This window comes from Chroicocephalus ridibundus, chromosome 1 (assembly GCF_963924245.1).
Source record: "Chroicocephalus ridibundus chromosome 1, bChrRid1.1, whole genome shotgun sequence".
NCBI classification, from domain to species: domain Eukaryota; kingdom Metazoa; phylum Chordata; class Aves; order Charadriiformes; family Laridae; genus Chroicocephalus; species Chroicocephalus ridibundus.
Window position 1 is genome coordinate 175,598,817 of NC_086284.1, and position 20,758 is coordinate 175,619,574.

Consider the following 20,758-nt stretch of genomic DNA (forward strand, 5'->3'; position numbering starts at 1 on the left):
CCAATCCTTTGACAGTTTAGATCTTGTTTAAACTGCCTCCCATTTTGAGGGGTGTATCTCTAGATACTCTGTCTTCAGGCCCAGTCATTCATGGCCTACACACCAAGAAAATACAGCAACCAAAGCAAAATTTGAGAAGCAAATCTTGACTAAGAACTTTCAGGATCTTGCAAACATGTTTGTTCATTCAAAAAAAAAGTTTAGCATTAGTGACAGAAGAACTACTTTTCAAATCATTTTCACAGCCAGGAAGAATATCACTGTTCCCTACACACAAGTAGAGTTGCACCTATGATGGCTTAAGCATATCATAAGGACAGCTTCTATTAGATCATTAAATACCGTTAGAAAATAAAAAAAAAAAAAGAACAACTTTTGAGCATGAAGCCCTCCTTCTGGGTTCAGTAGGATATTCACAGAACATCACACAGAAAAATACTACAGTCCCATTTTAAAACCATGTGGGCTTCACTCTTAGGACAGCACATAGAATATATGTATATATATTCTATATATATATATAGAGAGAGATACTATATATATATACACACATATATATTCAAGTGCGGAACTGCTGAAGTTGGGATAATGTTAACTGGACATTTACATTTAAACAAACTTCCACAAGGAGTCTATACGTCTGCAAGCAGCCTATGTAATTCACAATTAGCTGTAGCAGAGTGTTAATGGCAGAATATATCAGATTACCAAAAAACTATGTATAGAGAAAACAATGTACTTGAATTTCCACAGCCACCAACATTACCAACAGGAAAAAAAAATAATGGAAAACAATTTACTTATTTGCTTTAATGCATAGAAAATTGAGTTTCCTGGAAGGATTCAACAAGATACAAGATGCAAATGCATATTATTTTAAAAAGCATTTCTAGAACTTTTAGTGAGAAAATTTCTGAGCTGTTTTGCTGCAACTCTTCACGTTAACGAGCTCACAAAAAGCCTGTTGATGCCAAGCAGCAAAGCTTTGGGACACTCAAAAAGGTTAAGTCTACAATGAGGTTTTGGACATTTATGTTGCTTTGTGGGTTGTTGGGTTTTTTTTAAATACCTTTTTTAAAAACGAATCTGAATATTTCAAAGGGTTTGTCTATGATACTAATGTAACATTTAATCAAAATACTGTAACCAAGCCAAGAGGATGAAATAGCAAAGCAGACCATCTAAGAGACAGACAGACAGACTTAAAAAGCTCCCCCTGAGGGTCTGAAGCTGTCTGCTACACTACAAGTAAAACAACTGTATTAAAACACGAATTTATTACACCAGCAAGGCAATATGTTGGTTGCTAACCACCAAGTGCCACAGAACGCAAGGTCACATATCAAATAAAATTTTATAAAATTTCACTTTTCACTAGTCTGCCAAAACTCATAAGCAAACCTACAAACACTGCCTATAATAAGGGCAGAGGAGAGGTGCTACATCTTCTGGCTTATAAGAACATCTCTGCTGATTAATATAGGAATGGTTAGCCTGTATAGATTCGCAAATTTTTGCTTCCATGTTGTACACCCAGCTTTTTAATCAACCCTTCATTACTCATTTGTCCCTTTCTTCCTTACACTTTAGGCAGCTAGACCAAAGAGCTGGACTTAAGCAGGCACAGAAACTCTTTCCTCTGAATACAGAGGCTGGGGGGGGGGGCGGGGAAAGAAGCTTTAATTAGGATTGGTTTAGACCTGAAGCTAAAAACATTGAGCATTAAGGACTATGTCAAGGAGCATTATTTTCATTAATAAACCTACCAAATCACTGCTGTTTCAGAATAAGGCTATCATTTCAGATTGAATTTATTTCTAGTAGGAAACCAGGCTACCACTGAACGAGAGATCTATTCCATGTAGCTATTAACAAATACATCACTTCCTTACTGGATGGAGATTTCAGTCATAAATATGAACAAGGCAGGTATTAGTGAAGAAGCTACACAGACACTCATATCTTCATTATTTCACATGATGATGGCAAGGGTTATTATCAAATTATCAGAGCACAGAGGAGCCATCTGGGTACTGCAGAGCCTTGGAGACCAACCTGAGAGCACAAGGACACATCAACCTTTTTGTTACTATGCACAGATTGCTCACAACACACCATATCACGAGCACGGCAGTGCCAAGGTACATACAGTTATTTGAAAGGGTCTAGAGCTAATACAGTACCATATATATCATGGTCTATGATGGAGCAAAAACAATTTTATAGAGTAAAAATTGATGGATTTAAGAGAGACATGGTTTTTTAAATTTCAATTTAGAAACTACACATCTTCAAAATACATCATCACAGAGCTACCAAAACAATAATTAGAATACGAACATAGCAGCTTGTTCTTTTTTTTTTTTTTTTTTTTTTTTAAATTTGGCTTACATACAACACCTAAAGTGTAACTGCAGGTAAAAAGTGGTGCTGTTTAGAGATGAAGTAATCTGCCACAACTGCAGCCAGCTCACAGTTTCGTTTTACTGTACCCTAAAAGCAAGTAAGCAGCACAATTTTCATCCTGCAAGGAATTTTCTTCCCCCTTTTCAAACTTCAGGATTATCCTGAAAAGATTTACTCTATAGATTTGCAAAACAGAAAGCAACTGAAAACTTTCCAAAGTTAACATTTACCTCTCGATTCTTAACACTTTCTTCTGATTTTAGAGGGCCGGAGACAATGACAGTGCTAAGTTATTTTGACTGCAGTGCATCTTGATAAAAAGAGGGCTCATGAATACTCAGGTCAAATCACGACCAATGTATATGTATCTGCCTGGCCAGCTTCAAATTTTGTGCACTAACACCAATCTAGTATCAGCCAGCCAAGGAACCCATCTACTTACCTTGCCTTTAGACCTGTTTTTGCAGTCTGTACCAAGGTTCCTTGAGTTAGCTAGCTTGGATGCTTCTACGTTTTACCATTAAGATAAGAGTTTCTTACCATTAATATCTTTTACAGAAGTTGATTGAAATAATCAGTTGATTTCTTCTTCCAAGGAAAGATGTCACTACCAGAAAAAAGATGCATGCACAGAAGGTAGGGTGGGTTTTATTTTGTTTTTGAGGGTGTTTTTTTGGTTTTGCTTTTGTTTGGACTTCTTTTTTGTTTGGGTTTTTTGTTTGCGTTGGAGTGAGTGGTTTTATTTAGCTTGTTTGTGGGACTTTTAGGGGTTTTGGGGGTTTTTTTGTTTGTTTTTTTTTTTTTTACATGAGAGATATGTATACATGTGCATCAGTAAGAGATCACATAAGGTGCAAAGAAAGCAAGATAAAAATATACATTATGCAGGTAACTTCCTCCTGAGTAAGATACAAGAGGGAGCTCTGCAATGCTAGGTGAAAGGGATTTAGAACTGGGATAAAAATACAGAATTTGATACTTTTTGTTCTAGGAGAAATTATACTTGGGATTTTCTTTGTAAATAAACAGGATTGCAAAACCATGGAACCAGGTATTTTTTAATCCATATTCTCAACCAGAATTACTGACAAAAAGTCAAGTTCTTGGTTAAAAGCTCGGGTCAGAAGAGGTAAAAATACATAATGGTTTAAACAAAAAACAAAACCAACAATAACAACAAAAATCACTCTACAAAATTGCTAATGCTTACTTTCCACAGATTTCAAATTACAAGAAGCCAAAAATACTATATATAAAGTAGTCCAAAGAAACAAGAAATAAAGTTAAAAAAATTGGCATTGCTTCTATTTTAAAACTCTTGAGAGCTATTTTGTTGCGGTGTTTTGCCACTTCTAATAATGTCTTTTAAGGATAAAAGTCTCCAAATAAGAGATGGAACTACAATAAATGTATATTTTAAAAATAAACTATAATCTCAGAATTCCTACTAAATAAACACTGCTGTTGATGCAAGCTTCATTGTGCTCTACAGCAGTACAAGCTGCCCAAGATACTTTTAAAACATGCAGACTAAAACATGCAAAAAATTTATCCATAACCCCCGAAGTCCTGTTTTCTGGGAGAGAAAGAATTTACAGAGACTCAATACAATTCTACCCTCTCTTTTCCTCTGCTCCCTCATTGCCTTTATTAACTCAATATGCCCCTGCACTCACTTTAAAGACTTCGTTGCTATGGGAATTTATTTCTATATTTTATTGTCAAGGAGAAAAACAAGATTTTGGTGATTAAATGTCACAGAAGCTCTGACTTTTGCACAACCCAATCAAATCTACAGCCTTAGAAGTGTATGTGTCTGAAAGTCTTACCATTCTGATCATAAAAAGGTACACATGTTCTACCTGGCATTTAAGAGCACAAAGTACGCAAATTCTCCCTCCCTTCCCCCAAAAGCTTCTGGATAATTTTAACATAATTTCCTCATGTGCATTTTCAATTAGTTTCCTAGAAACTTCGGAACAAAAAATATTTTGTTTCCTCCCTTTGCCCAATGTGGACTATCCACAGCATCGAGGGATTCTTCTCTTTTCTAAGAGACATTCAAGGTTACTGAGGCTAGAAATTTACCTCCAAACAACTGACCCATAAAGTCAGCTACAGGACTGCAAGCCTGTGTTCCTTCTCTCCCCATACCTAATCTACATTGCAGCTGGAAAAAGAAATACAGGCATACGTACAAAATATCATTCAGTTCCTCCAGTAAATATGCCAGAAAGTGTTTGCTGCATTCTATCACAACTGGCTGTTTCCACAGTAAATCTCATATACTTATATTTTCCCTCTTTTTAATATTGTAACTGTCTACATAGGTTAATGTTTAGAATCACTCACCTTGGAAAAAGCGTGCACATAATCATTAAATCATTACGACTTAAGCAAAAATGAGCATAAGCCAGGAAATTCAAAATTAAACCTAATACCAAGAGAAAAGTCTCCCTCGTGGCTCGGGGTTTCCATCTGTTCCTGCTCCTTCAAAGCATGTTCTCACAGGTCTGGAATCAGAGATCATGCTCAGGTACCAGGAGTACATGAGTAGTCTTGGGTAGGACTCCAGGAAGACAAGTGTCTTTGAGAATCCAGTTCTATCGAATAGACGCGGGCAATGCTTTCCGAGCACTACAGTTCTGAAACTTAGGTGACTGCAGTTAAGATGCTCAAAAAATCAGAAGCCTGATCTTCACATACTCTCAGCTCTGTTATCTTTCCCAAAGGTGCTGTGACGCACTGCTGGGAGTCAGAACTGAGAGCATCCAGAAGCTGCACCTGCTCCCTAATCTGTTTGATTCTGACTGGGGACATACAGATTTTTCTCTTCTGACACTACTCAGTCGTGCCCTGACTGCTGGGAGCAGACAGTCTAACTTGCTATTTAGCTGTGATCAACCAAGTGCCATGGGTTCATTCAGTAAAGCTCACCAGGAACTACAAGCACGCAGCACTTCATCAAATCAGGACATTTAAGTGCCTAAACATGACATTAGGAGGCTAATGTAAAGTACTCACGACTGATCATTTGTATGCAAGGTGCAGGTATAAAATTTCTGGCATTTAACAAACACAAGGGATACATACTTGACGAATATGATCATGAATGCATGCATTTTAACCAAGGCACCAAAACAGGTTTAAGCAGAAAGGTGTAACTCCTGCAGCAAATCTACATGAAAGGAATTACACCAGGAGACATTTCACTCACTGAGACACCACTTAGCTTTAGCACTGTATGTTGTTTTTCCCATTTTGTGGCCAGCACCCAGACAACCGACACATGGGAGAAGCAGAGCTAGAGGGAAACAGGACACAGCTTTCCAGCTCGTGAACAAACGGAAAACTGAAGATGGGCCAAAGCTGCATGTATTTCCTACACCTCAAAGTTCACAGTCCCCTTATCTCTAGCGTAAAATACTTAATACATTGACCATCCCTACCAAAAAGCATGAAATATAACTGTTCTTTAATACTGATATTTTAAACAGGAAAATTGCCAGCTGTCAGAAAAACACAGTTTTACAAAGTTTCTTCAATTAGGTAGCTAAAGTAGTCACTAAGATGAAGAAAATCCAACACCTGCAAATATTCCTAATGTTCTGAAACACAGTTGTTACACACTGTGGTAAGTTTGAACTTGATTCATTAAATATTTTGAAAACATTAAAAGCTAGGAGAGCAACATTGCCAGATCGATACTATTTGCACAAGTTTTGTAAACTGCAAAGTGGCAAGCCCACCAATAACCTGTAATTAAACAGCACCATGAAAAAGTCACGCCGTTCTTGATATTAGTAATTAGCATGTAACCTCAGAATGAAAAATAAGTGCTAACACCAACTGTGCAATCCCCTGGAAGCTTTTTCACCCTGCGCCTGAAGAGATCCCTTTTAAACCAGAGGGAAGAATGGAAGAACACACAGCATACTTTGCATGCTACCATGCGGTATAAATCTTAGGCAAGACTGAAGACAGTGACAACCTTTATCTTGCAAACTAACCTCTCTGTTAAACTGAAGGTTCTTCATGTCTTCACACTCCCTGTGAATATGAAAAAGGCTTCTCTTTTTTCCATTTACTTACTCGTTTATTAAAGAAGCCTTTGTCTTTTCCACCTTTCCAGAGAGGAATTCTCAAATACAGTCTCCAAAATATTATTGTAGACTTCAAGCAGGTAGACAAAAGTAAAGCAGATTTTAGTAGCAATTCTACGACAGACATTACAGATTTAATATTAAAATATAATCCGTTTTAAGCCAGTGACTTCAGCAAGATATCTTATGTTTCCTCATTTAAAAACAAAACAAAACCAAAACCAAACAAAAAGACAATAAAAAAGAAAAAAGGCAAAAAACCACAAAACACAACATTTGCTAAATTTGCCTTAGGACGCTGTATTTCTGTCATATGTGATCTGTTTCAGTGGTTTAAAACACCCCGTTAAAATATTTTCAGGAAACAACAGCTATTTATACATATTGATGTCCAATTCAGTACCACTCCACTGACATCACAGGGACCTGCAGGAGATCAATATCTCTGAGAAGAGAGATAGTGGAGGCCAATCTTGCTTTTCTTATTTCAGGATCAAAAGGAAAAGCAGCAAGGAGCTGTGGGAACTACAGGAAACAACAGTATTAGCTACTTGAAATTGTCAAGAAAGAAGTAAATTGCAAAAAGCTTCTTTTGTCTAGGAAATATCTGCTAGGGGGAGGGGGAGCGATGGTCAAGACCATACAGGCCTCATGCTGCTGCCATCCAGCAGAGTGAAGAGAAAAGCACCAGGCTGGCTCATCCGCAAATATGAGCAATGTATGTGCAGGCACATTCGTCTCAGCATTTCCACGATTTTGTACAGATTTAAAGCTGCCAGAAGAATTAACCCCCAGCTGACCACCACAGAATGAGAGATCACAGCTAGGGAACAAATGGGGCCCCAGCTGGCAGTGGAGCTCCCAATCTTTTCCTCAGCTCTTCAAATACAAAAGGTTACAGTGCACAAATGCAACATTTAACAGCTTAGTGCACTTGAATATGCAGCTCTCGTTAGAGAAAATGAACCTGCGAGAGGTCAGGTCATGTTTTGAAGCTGTAAGTTATTTATTATTTTTAAGTGAGACAAAAGCAGTCTCAAGGAAAAATACATTTACTAAACATGTGACTCCAAGGACGAGGTCTGTCCTTCAAGGGAGTGGCTGCTGCCCTAACACTGCATTTCAAAGCCACAGGACTAAGGCTGGACCATACCCACACAAGTGTTTGAGAGAAATAACTTACAAAATAATAGCTTACCAATCAGATCTGCCAAAATATCCAGGCCTGTGGGTAAGTTCAAGCATAATAAAATTCCTTAGATTGTAGAAAACAAGCAGAAAATAAACCATCAAGCTATATTTTAAACAGTGATAAAACACTGCTGCAGAATGGCATAACTTGTAGATGGAGAAGAGGTGAAAAACCAGCAAGACCGACAACCACACTGCTAATGCTTTGGAGTTCCTCGGAAGAGAATGACAAAACTGCAAATTTAAATCAAGAACAGCATTTTACTTTGAAATTGCTTTCCAAAGCATGATAAATTCTAAAAGTAGCGACTTCAAGGAGTAAAGAATGCATAAAGTGGCTTATTTCAAGGTTAGACTGTTCTCAAAAATCAGTAGCTTCATCTAATACCCAGCAAGTTCTACTTTGAGCAGGAATCATACACATCACCCACAACTAAGGCTGTTCCAGGACCATAAAAGAAAGTAGTGTTTTATAAAACTTGGTTTGGTGGTTGACCATGTCATCCACGGAGACCCCAGGTTTACATCATTACCTTAAATAAAATATGGGCCTCCAAGAAAATTGCTTTTTACAAAACCAATACTGTTATAATAGCACAGAAGGTTAGATGATGCATTCTGCAATCCAATTTGTGGTTCACGTTAAGTTATAGATACCAATAACTAATTCCACATGTGAGACAGGGCTCCCGGGGCGGGGGTGGGATTTTAATCAAATAAGTGATGGGAAAAGAGAGTTTTCCTCATTTTAGTGTAGCAAACCCTCTGTACCAACAATATGTTGATCTGGTAAAATGTTACCATGCTGTAGCAGTGAAACATTAGTGGAACATGCATCTGGTTTAGTTATTTCTGTAAGGCAGTTTGTACACATAAACCACACAGCAATAAATACTTTATCATAACCATTATATTAAAAATGAGCTTTAAATGCATTTGCCCCATCTTTTTAACTGCTAATGTTGTCCAGCTCCATTCCCACTTAAAAAAAGAAAAAAAAAAAAAGAGAAAAAGGAAAAAAGGGCAGCACAGTAGGGTTTATATTAGCTTTGTACTACTAATTGGACAGAAGACTGTGTACTGCAATGTTGATTAATGGGTTTGCTCTCAAGCTGGAGATTGCAAGTACAAAAGAATTAGGCCTCTGAATTTGCATATTTTCTATAATTACAAAATTGATCACAGCTCTCTCCAGTAGTCAGGTTCCCCTCTCCTCCTCCTACACTTTTGGTGGTTTAACATGTGCAAGCCTAGCTGCTGACAGGTACCATCATCTGATACATGTGATACACGACAACTCAATCAATCTGCGTACCTGCTATGCAACCTACACTGGAAATGACTCAAGGTCTAAAATGCTGAAAAATCAAACAAAAGCCTAACTTTCTTCCGTAACAAATGCTTGGCTCCAGTAGAGCACCACTTTTTTTTTTTTTTTTAACTGTTCTTATTTCAGACAACTCATTTATGACCACAATAAACACACCTCCATCAAAATCTGCTGCCTTAAAGACAGAGAATACATTCTTGTCAGCGTGTGCTTCGAAAGCCAGGCAGACGGAATAAAATAGAGCTAACCAAATGAAACGGGGTCCAGACTGACAACTTTGCCAGCCAGAGTGAGAACATCACAGACAGACGGGAATACAAGACTTGGCAAAAGGAAAAAAATCAGCAGCCAAGTTCTACCGAACAACCAATACGCAGATGACAGGGGAAAGAGCTGCATAGTTTAATAAGTAGCTACGATATACATTTTTAAAGTGCATTAAGAATAGCTTCTAAATAAGGGGTAATATTCATCTGCTCTGCTGGTGGTCCTGCTCTGCAGCTGCCTTGTTCAGAAGCTTTGCCAGTCTATTCAAATCGCACTTGGATGCTGTCATGTACTTGATGTGACAAATCAGGACTCACATGATAATAGGTGTGAGCCCAGTAAACAGCTACTGGTATTGTGTAGTAGCCACCATTTCATATTCATTGGATGCTCGACCCAAAGATAAGAACAAAATGGAAAAAAAATGGCTTGTCACCCCAATGCCATCTCCTACCATCTGCTGGAGTGTTTTTAAAGCAGCTTTTTCCAGCTCATCCTTCACTGACCATCCTGAAGAAGGCCAGTGGTTTTATTATTCTTTAAACATAATTAACTGTGTTTCAGTTTGCCCTGATATACTCTGAAATGGCTTATAGAAGCTGAAAGCCACAGGCTGGCAGCAAGGCAACCCAGGTCTTTTAACCCACTCCCCCAAATCCCTCACTCTCCGCTCCTTGCTTCTGCCACCGCACCTCAGCTTTCCTCTCAATATTTGCCAGTATAGCTGTCTGTAGGGCAATGATGAGGACTCCATATAACTGAATTGATTGAGTTTTAAAATAACTCCTAGAGATATACCTGGGATATCTGGGGGGATTTTTTTAAGGGTTATTTTTTACCTGCATTTCCTCTCAGCTCCAGTTTGCAGCACAGCCTAGGAAACAGTTGTGTCAGCTCAGCTGGACCGGGTTTAGCTTAAGGTTAGGTGGATTGAAAGGGGTAGCTCCTTTTCACCATTCTCTTACAAAGCTGGAGTGGCATGCTGTTTATTCTGCATTCAGTTTAATATTGTTACTGCTTACTTATTTAGTTCAGATTTAAGCTAACCAGCTCTTAAAATTATTTTCATTTCTTCCTTGATTCCATTCTACACTTCTTCCCTCCAATGAACTACAAAAGACCATAATTTTTTCCTGGACTGCCCTTTTTGATGGTTCCCCCTGCACCTTCCTCCTCCCAGTTGCCCTCCCCCAGTTCCCTACTGGGAAAACACAGTAAAAAAAAATTTCAGAACAGGTAAATGGACGCAATTCTTCCTAATTGCCCAGACATTCTAATAAAGAGTTCTCTGATGAGATGGGGTTTTGTTTGGTGGGAGATTTTTTTTCTTTCAGCTTAAACCGTCCAGTTTTTCATATGCTCAAGCCAGTTGAACACCACAGGATGACTCATCTGTAGATGGCTACTTTGGCCTCATGCAATTTGCAATGCAGGAATGTCTTTTCAAGCACGAAAAAGTGTAGGCACCAACATGGAAAAAATAAATAAAACCCTTAATCCAAAAGTTGATTTTGTTTGCTTAAGGAGATTTTACAGTTTGTTCAAGGAAGAATTTGTCAGTTCTTACTAGAGATACATTTTATTTAAGGCCAAAGCAGCAGCAAGAAAAAGGCAACACCCAAATGATCCCAAACAGATGCAGAGCTGAAAGCTTTCTTCATTTTTGTTTGAATCTGTGCTTTAAATCTGCATAATGCAAAAATTAATCTGTTGGCAAAAATTAATGTCTTGGCCACTTATTTTGATTATTTTAAATACAAAACTTAAAAAAAAAAAAAAACAAAGAAAAAAAACTCCACTTGTCTTCATCATTGCATGCATAAACACACAGAATCAAACTAAAACCAAAGCTTTCAGTAAGAAAACTTAGCTCTGTTCTTACTAGTGGTTTCAGAAGAGCCATGTTATCACTTTAAAATGGCAATCTTACAGTGAAATCATCTTGGAATTACTTGAAAATAAATCTAAAAAGTAACTTCAAATCAACAGGTGAGCATCTAACTTGCCTTCGTGGTCAGGAGTTGTCAAACATTGGTCAGACATGCTACAATCAATTTCTCAACTACAAGTGCATTGGCCATTTTCAAATGAAGCATCAATATCAACTAAATAGCATCCTCCAAAAACAATTTCCAGTCTTCGGATGGAGCAGGTCAGGTCTCACTCACCCGAACATTCTCTAAACAGTATTTTATGTGAAAGGGCAAAACTCAAAGACCAAAGAAAATATAAACACAGTGAGAAAGTGTTTCAGAAAATACTGACTGAAAAGAAGGCAACCCACTAGAATAATTATTTTCAGTTTCGTTTTTAGGTCAATTCTAATGTTTTTATTGCCCTAAAATGTTTTTATCATAGAGTGTAGAGTTCTCCAGAAGACTGAAGCATTTGCTTTAATTTGCTTTTAAGGTGCTACCTTTGTTCCTCTTTGAGACACCTGTCTTTATTTATTTATTTTGAATTTACAGTGATTATCCTTACAGAAGGCTTGTATTTCACTCCTTTACTTCCCATGGAGTGCTTGGGAACAGGAAACTGAGATGTTAAAGGTAGAGGCCATGCAAAGCTGGAGTACAAGAGTATACGGACAAGTACTCAAAAAGAAAGACTTCTCATAGCAGGCTAGGTCAATTAAGATATTCCTGGCATCCCAAGCCCTGCAGGACCATGTGTTCTTCGAAAAACCTACATAATTTGTCAATGATTTTTGTAAAATTTAAGTAAAAAAGATATTACTGAAGATATTTTATAACTGAAGCACCCAGCTGAGCTCCTCATCACTGAAAATGACTGAACAGAAGCTCCCCTCGAATTGAGGTAAAACTTGGTCAGCAGCACTCAGCCTGAACAGATGTACAAGGAAAATGTAGCCTAGTAATTTAGTGACTTAGGAAATGCATTTCTGGCAAATTAAGAAAAACATTCATATTTTTGTTCACTGTGGATCCTCCCCATAAAATTCCCTCCAGCTACAATCCAATCTCCATAAAGGTTTGCAATCTACAAAGCACATAATTATTATTTCTATCGTTACAGATGGAAAAACATTGAGGCATTGACACAAGTTTGCTTTCCAAGACAAGTCTGATGCGAGGCAAAAAAAAACAAAACAACACCACACAAGCCAGGTGTCCAAATGTAAATCTCTACACATGGGAAATGAGGCCTTGTGTTCAAAGAGTTAGGATGTAGAAGCTTGGATTTCACCTGTGTCACTTAGGTTTTTACTGGACCAATTTTACCCTGTCCCTGAAGCAGAAAAGGGGGGGGAAAAAAAAGCTTTTCCCCATGAAAAGTTCATCAGAAATGTCTGCAAAGGTTTTGGTTTTGAGCAATGAGTACTCCGTAATAAAAAACTTCCCAGCTCCATGACTGTCTCTTAGTCATTGCAGGCTGCAATGAGGAGAGGCTGTGAGGAATCATAGAATCATAGGAACACCAGTTTAGATTTGGTGTGAAGTCATGCACAAGGCATTCAGAATTTTCTATATGTTTTTACCACTGTTTAATTCTATACGATAAGTGAACACTTGAGTTATGAACCAAACTCCTCAAACCACTTTATTCTGAAAGATACAGGATGAGATTTTTTTTTAAAGCTTGCTGTTACAGATGCACTATTTAAAAAAAACTTAATTGCTTTACTGCTTGGTTTTGCTCAGCATTAGGTAAACAATGTAGCATACAGTATTTGGCTACTAATATTCAACAGTCTTACACACTTCAATAGATATGAGTAAAACAAAACAAACACCAAGAAGAAATTATTCTTTCCTTTTTGGTTTTGTCAGAAAAGAGAGCATGATAACCCAGTCAACATGTCACAGCAGTTTAAGAGGGAACCATCAGATACTACTTGTTTTTTTGACTGCTATTTTCCTTGTATACTACAGATACATATTCTATACAAGCAGAAGCCATCACTTCTTTATCAAAATCTACAATTTCTTTTGAATTCATTTGAGTGAGAAATCAAAATTTTAAAATCACAGTATTTGAGATAAATCACAAAGCCTTATTTTGTTTTATTGCTTTTCTTATGTCTCACTGAAAAATGTAACAACACATGTCCCTGTGAAACATTTTCCTTTTAAGTTAGTATTTTTCTGAAAGAAAGCCATTTCACTGAAAATAAAATTACATATACTCAACTTACTCATTTGTACAGCAACTGATGTAAATGAGTTTTGATTTCAGCTGGGGTTTCTGGGTCCCACTAAAATACATGTGGTTTTGGGCGGGGGAAGTGAAGGGGTTTGGGTGGGCTTGTTTGTTTGCCTATCCTATGTTTTCTTGGGCGAGAAGTTAAAAAATGATAAATAGATATTTTGTTAAGGCAATAATACATTTGAGTCACAGCTCCTACTAATGGGAGAAAAAATACATGCCAAAGGCATGCACCCAGGTCCTATGCATGTGTGTTAAACTAGAACAATAAGAGCTCTACCTTTGCCTCAGGGAGCCTGAGGATGATATCAGCTGTCGAACTTGCACCCGACCATACTAAGCTGAGTTTGCAAGATACAAGAGGATAAAAGCATGAATGAATTCTTTGCAAAAGGCAGCCAGATATCCAGAGCTCAACGGTAAACAGAATGAGGAGGGAGCTCCTGGAAGTAGGGAAAGTAATTGAAAAAAATACATCCCCAGCGCCAAGTAATAGAGATGGATAATAACACATTGTTTAAACACAATGTAAAAACCCCATACTAAACTGCTTTGAATGTTATTTCAGCATTAGACATCTGTGCTTATTTTTGGGAGTTGACTAAACTACTAAGAATTATTGTGTACTTGAAAACTCATTTAGCACCTGTTTAACTGATCAGTTATGGGAAAGAAAAGGAGACTCACCTTGTATAAAGCAGGAACGATCTGACGCATTTTCAGCCGATGAAATACAAAGATATCGTACACTGCTGAAATGGCCAGAACAGTCACTCCTTGCTCCTTCCACAGCATGCTGCATCCTGCACACAGCCCTGCTCCCAAGATCCAGCCCCAAGTACTCAGTGAGGAACCTCTGGTAGAGCAGTGCTTCACGTAACACATCAGGGAAAGCAGAAAGAAGAGGCAGGCTCCAATGTCTGCCCTCCCTACGATCCCTGCTACGGCTTCCGTGTGGATCGGATGAGATGCAAACAGCAGGCCTGCTATCAAGGTCCAGTACCCATCCCCAAACAGGATCCTGGAGAAGTTTGTGAAAAGGCCTGTGACTGCAGCATGTAACAGGACGTTTACAAGGTGGTAGCCCCACGGGTCCATCCCTCCGACGGCATGGTTAATGCGGAAGGAAAGCGTGCAGAGCGGTCTGTATGACTTGTGGCTCCCACTGTGAGTGAGCAGTGTCCCCCAAAAGTCATTGTAGAAGATATGGGTCCACGGCGTCTCAGGCAGAAGGTCCTGGTTTGTCTTGATAGCTCGACTACAAAAGACAAATGAAAACTTAATTTCAGCAGAAAGAAAAGGGTACAAATGAAAGGCTGTGAAAATGCAATCACACTGCTGCCATGAGAAAGAATGGCATCGCTTTGGTGCTGCTTTAATTCAAGTTTTGAATTTTTACAGGAGGTGCTAGAAAGCTACATATCTATTGACTTCTCAATAAAGCAAAATTTCCATATAAATTGGCTTTTAAAACATTAGAAACAGATGTTACGCTGCTTCCATTAAATTAAAACACCCTTCAGTGACATTCTTCTGAGTCTAACCCAGGAGTAATCAGTTAAGATTTGATGAGTTATAATTAAAATGTAAAAGAAATATGAAAAACTGACAAACATTATGGTTGAAAGAACGGATCCTCCAGTAATTCAGAACTAAAACCCCAACTGGCCTTTTATATTGAAATTTTAATTTAGATGTTGGAATGAATCTCACTGACATGGACGAACAATAAATACAGAAGTTGGTAGGAGCACGCAAATCGCTGGTGCTGTACAGGGCACTCCCACAACTGTCTCATACATATTTTGACTGACAACTTTTTCTGCTAACACCTTGCTGGGGGCAGACAGCAGAATATTTTACAGAAGAAAATACACCTTCTCTTCAAATTTCTGATATTTACAAGTGAGGAAAAAAAAACATTTTTAGGTTGTATAAGCTTATGAATTCAAGTCTGTGTCAGCTTGATTGGAAAGAAAAAAAAAAATGTTGCGGCTTTCAGCATTTATGTTCCCAACCATCCTGGCAAGGACTGGTGCCAGCCATTAGCAGTCTCCATGTCTAATTCAGCATTGTAAAAATCTGTCCCCTATAATGTTAGTCCAAATCAAATCATTTGCATTTAAAATTTATGCTGTGGGAGAAGGTGTGAGACCTGCTTAGCGCAAAGAGATGACTAGAATTTAATTAGTTACTTGCCTTCATAACCAAAGTTGTATTGAAGCAATTATTTAAAGATGCATTGTTGTTACTACTGAGCTTAACTCATTTAGCATTTATTTTACCAGGGTAAGTAAGAATCCAGCCAGCTCAAGATTCTTCTATTAAAAATATTAAACAAGAGAGATGTTTTATATCTAATTCTTTATTCATTCTCTCTTTCTGCTTTTCCAATAAATATATTCCCGTAATTAACAATTTTTCAATTCAGATGAAGAAGAAAGAAAATTGGTGTGAAACTCAGACCTGTGTTTGAAATGCCCTAGTCTAATTCATACTCCAAGACTCCCCTCACATTCTCACCCCCAATAAAACAAGTCCCTTGGAACCTGTATCCAAATCCCATTTTTTTATGGTATTAGTTTCAGGAATGTTGTCTTGTTCTGTAAAGAAAAATGCTCAAACACTGATATACTATGCCACAGAATCTCCATGCAAATACTCTAAATACCACGCAGCTCAGCATTTCCATTGTGCGGAGCACATTGCTGTAATGCTTTCAGACATGCTTCCTCTCCGCATGTCCTTTTGTCTGCGAGCATATGGAGGTTACAGAGAGGTCAGCTTAAATCCTTTAAAGATCTGATGATGCTTTCTAGAATACTTGAAAATTTTCATTTTGACTTCTACTTATGCAGCGGATCGGGTTGCTTGTATTTGTTTTCACAACCCCCCCCTCCCCCCATTTTTCTCATTTTAGTCCAGTCACAAAAGAACACTGGAAGAAAACAAGATCTTTGTTTTCACATTATTTATCTTGTCCTTTGGTGTAGTCCTTTCCTGAAATCCAATTCCTCTGTTTGTGATTTCAGTTTGTAGTATCACTCTCAGAACCACTATCAGAAAACTGGGAATTCAGCAAGAATAAAGCAGGTGTTAGGCTAGAAAGAGTCCTTCCTCTGAGAAAAACATAATATGTTAGACTACAGACTCCCAAATGCTAAGAATGGCTATCAGATGTCAGGATTTAAAGTTGAAACCTTGAACTGCAAAAGTGTTTTTTCTTGGGGAAATACTAAGAAAATAAGTGGCACTAATATGTCAGCACAACTGCCCTCCCCTGAGGCAGAGCATTCTGCTACAAAGAGCCTAGATGGTGCACAGGTCGTTGCCACGAAATGGTAGATTTTATTATATTGTTTGCAAATGTGGCCATTTCCAATACTTGAAGCATGCAACCACTTTAAAAAACAAAACAAAACAAAAACGGAACTGCAGCTATCAATAGACATGTACAAAAAGCTCCACGCTAGCTGCTACACTTCTTAAGAAGAGACCAGCCCTCTCCCTCTAAGCTGAGCATTTTCATGCAGCACATACTCATATTGGACTGCTTCCCACCAAAAGTAAACTGTTTTTCTCCAAATCATAAAGAAACTTATTGTACATTCTGAAGGCATTAATTCAGCCAAATTTTATTTACAGCCTATTAACAAACTTGATGCAACCCTGATCCCTTCCTGTTCAGACCTGTTCATATTAAAAATTAAAAAAAAAAAAAAAGGAAAAAACAAAAAACCCATCCCACCCTACAACAAGAAGCCTTGAACGATACAGTATTGATCACTCCACATTTGGGTACTGATTTCAGCAAAAAATTGTGAAGTGCTCCTAGTTTCTCCTGCACATAAAGGTAACAGATTCTAAGCCCTTACTAATACCTGTCAGTCAGCACGAAAAATACAGAAGCTGCCAGTTCCAGCTTACTCAGTGGTCCAGTCAGGCCAAATGTTTAATTTTCTATGAGTCAAGATTTGAAATAAAGTTAAAAGTTCTTTCCATACAGTTATTTTTTGCTAAATGTTTGAAAGTAAAAGGAATTAAAAAAAAGTCTGTGTAATGCTTTGGGATATTAGAAGAGTCTAATACAAGAGTGAAACTAGATGTCCTACAGCAAAAAAGCAACTTTCACATAGTCTGCTTGTTAATGTTCAACAACTACCACGTTCCACATTGTAAAATGTATTAAAGAACACAGTTGGCCAAGATTAGACTTGACTGTGCAGGAAGACGCAGGAATACGAGCACCTGAGATACTGGAGCCAGGCAACTCTGCATCATTTTTCCTTCAAAAGCAAATAAGGTGTCAGTAAGACTAAGGACAACACCACACTGGGCACGTTATGGTGGGTCAGACAGAAACAGCCCGTGGGCCCACAACCAGCTTTGGCTGTGCCCAGCCTGGCTGTCTGACAGCATTGGCAAAAAAAAAAAAAAAAAAGGAAATGAAATGTTTACCTCGGTGAAGGGGAGAGAAATACAAGCTTTGTATCTAATAAAATAAAAGAATAAAAATAAATAGTACCAAATCGCTCGTCTCAGGACCCTGAAGGGCACTAATAGGCCTTGACAGCCCTGACCCCTCTTCGCCAGCTCCCCCGACCCTGTCCCCAGACCAGGACCCCGCACCAGCCCCCTGGGGCTCCCTCCACCCTTTGCCTGGCTCAGGACCCCATGTCAGCCCCTTGGGGCCATCAGCCCGTGCCCCAGAGCCACTCTCCAGCTCCCCACAGCCATGCCCTGCCCAGCCATGGGCCCTGCCAAGCCGGGCCCACCTGCAGGCCCATGTCCCAGCCCGGCCTCAGCCCCAGGGAGGTGCCCAAGGCCCAGGGCTGTGTCTGGCCCCTGGCAGCCCGACACCTGTCTGGGGCAAGGCCCTGTTTTTCTTTAATTACTAAATTAACAAGCTGTTAACTCTGCTGCAGTATTGATGCTTAGCCGCCAATTTCAATGGCAAATTTGAAAGCAGTCCCTCTTCACGGCCTAGCAGGTTGCGCTGACATGTCCTTCGTAAAGCCTCCCGCACTAGCAGCCACTTGGTCTCTCCGCAGATAGAAAATAATATTAATTGCTGGCTCCGGGAAAGACTCTGGGATAAAGGAAACTACAAAACACCTTATTAGCCTTGTCTTCTCCTTCACTCACAGTTTACCTTCAGGTTACGTCCCGCAGATTAGTCCAGTCTTGCTAATGGGCATAACAAGAGAAACTCTCCAACTGCACTCATCACTCAAACACAGCCCTAAACTCTGCTCTCGCTAAAAGGCAGCGGGTCACAAGGGAAAGTCATTTTTCAAAGCTCCAACACAATTGGCATTTTTACTTTCAAGCAGCCTCAGATAAGGTTTGCAGACTCAGTCAGGGAACTTGCTTTCTTCAATTTTTAATGCCTGCCCATTTCACGCATCCTGGGAGAGTGGGATATCTTATTCAGTGTACAACAAATGGATGGGTTCGGGGTGGGGTGTGGTGTGTGTGGAAGGAATCAGTGTCAGCTATCAGTTCCTCAAAAATGGAAGTCTGAAGAAAGACAAAAGCTGTGAAGGCAAAATCATAATTTCTAATCCACTCGAAAGAATCCTTCTGCCTCCTCCTATAAACTGCTTATTTGCCTAGATTGGTACACACCTTGAACGCAATTCAGTAAGATTTTTTTCATCAAACTCAAAAATGCCAGAGATCCAGCAGTTCACACACACACATATACATGCATACACACACCAAAAAAATCCCAGATGTTTTTAAAATTAACAGCTATATATGTCCTAAACTTCTGCGCTAGTGCTAAACTGATCCAGGTGTTAACGTCAGGGTAAAAAAACAGATGCGACATTCTAAAGTGATTTAACGCGTTAAGCCTTATGTCCAGCTTCAATATTGCTAATGGTCCCCATATGCCGAAAATGAACATCAGCATTTGAAGTAGAGAACATATTTTAAAGAAAAAGGAGAACTCCCAAACGTGCACACAGGAAGCCATTGACCAGCCCTCTCTCACATAAAATAGATAGGCAGTGATGGACTGTCAAGTCTCTACTTGGAGGTTCTTCATTGGTTTTCCTGAATATCATTTCTGAATATTATTCATTTACTCCTTTTTCATAAATAGCAATGGGAAAGCACCCTGGAGTATTTTTACAGTGGATCTTAATGAGTCATCCTAAGGATGCTTTCAAGATTGTATGTTACTTGTATAGATGACAAGCCTGAAAACACAGCCAGAGCCTACTTTTTAGAGTACAAACAGCTTCACATGCCCCAAAACACAGAGCAGCTGAGTCAACCCTCCAAACTACTACTGGCTACCTGTTAGGCAGGTGTGTGGCCAGAAACCAGGCAAGTAGAGCTTGTCATACTTTGGACAATTCTCATACTTGCCTTAGACTACAATATACACTTGCCTTAGACTACAATATACACATAGTCTGTATTGATAGGATAAAGAAAAATCAGAAAATACTATCTAGTACATAGAGATGTCTTAAGAAAGGATAAGCATAAGTACAGAAAAACACATTCATTTACATGATTAATTATAGACCCAAGGGAACTATCTGCCATTCTAGTAGATTTCTGGTGGCAATTATGTCTTACATGTTCTGTATTAAAGTTCATTCCTTCACAACAGTTGCGAAAGTGGAATTTATCTACAAATCCAGCAGGCAGTAAAGTTTTATCCATGCCACTTCTCAAAAAAAGATCTCTATGTTGTATATCAGCTAGGGACACCTGCAGGAGACCAAATTCTGTGCGTCCTCTGGGTTTCAAGTTGCAGCTTTCAGATTCTCTTAAAAGCACATTTTCTTAGGAGAAGCTCTAAGGAACAGCTAATAACTCAGCTGTGTTCAGATGGGAAATACTGGGTAACAACTAGCTACGTGATATATAGGATCCTGAGCTGCTGGCTAGGCCCTGAGGATAGGACTGTATGTACCAAACACATTGAAGGAAACACCTAAGTTCAAATCATATTTTAAATTAATTAAAGGAAAACCTAACATCACAAAAGGGAAATAAAGTTCAAGTAAACAAGTGCCTAGCTATCTTCTACTAACAGCATGGTCCTTTTCTAACTGTATAGAAATACCTGAATACATCAAACGCAGAGCTCAAACATTGAAGACAACATATATTTTTAAGATAATATTCCTATCTTGTGTAATTCATAGTGAAAACTATTAGCTAAACATGTAATTAGTACAGAGCTTCAGAAGAATATATTAACAAATTATAATATACTGTAAATTTCAGACTATTACTGTCCTATAGCAGTAATTTCATAGTCAACTTTCGT

General features: G+C 38.6%; 1 protein-coding gene across 2 annotated transcripts in view; it reads right to left on the minus strand.

Annotated features, from left to right (window-relative positions):
- TMTC2 (transmembrane O-mannosyltransferase targeting cadherins 2) overlaps positions 1-20,758 on the minus strand; it is a 257,774-nt gene that overhangs the window by 141,087 nt on the left and 95,929 nt on the right. The window contains exon 1 of one of the 2 annotated variants that reach the window (XM_063322847.1): positions 4,759-4,922. Coding sequence is in view for 1 of the 2 variants with exons in the window: in XM_063322846.1 (XP_063178916.1) it covers positions 14,152-14,722 (571 nt within the window). In the remaining variant the exon portion in view is untranslated. Of the gene's footprint in view, positions 1-4,758; positions 4,923-14,151; positions 14,723-20,758 lie in introns of those variants that run through there. The other variant, XM_063322846.1, reaches the window with a different exon arrangement.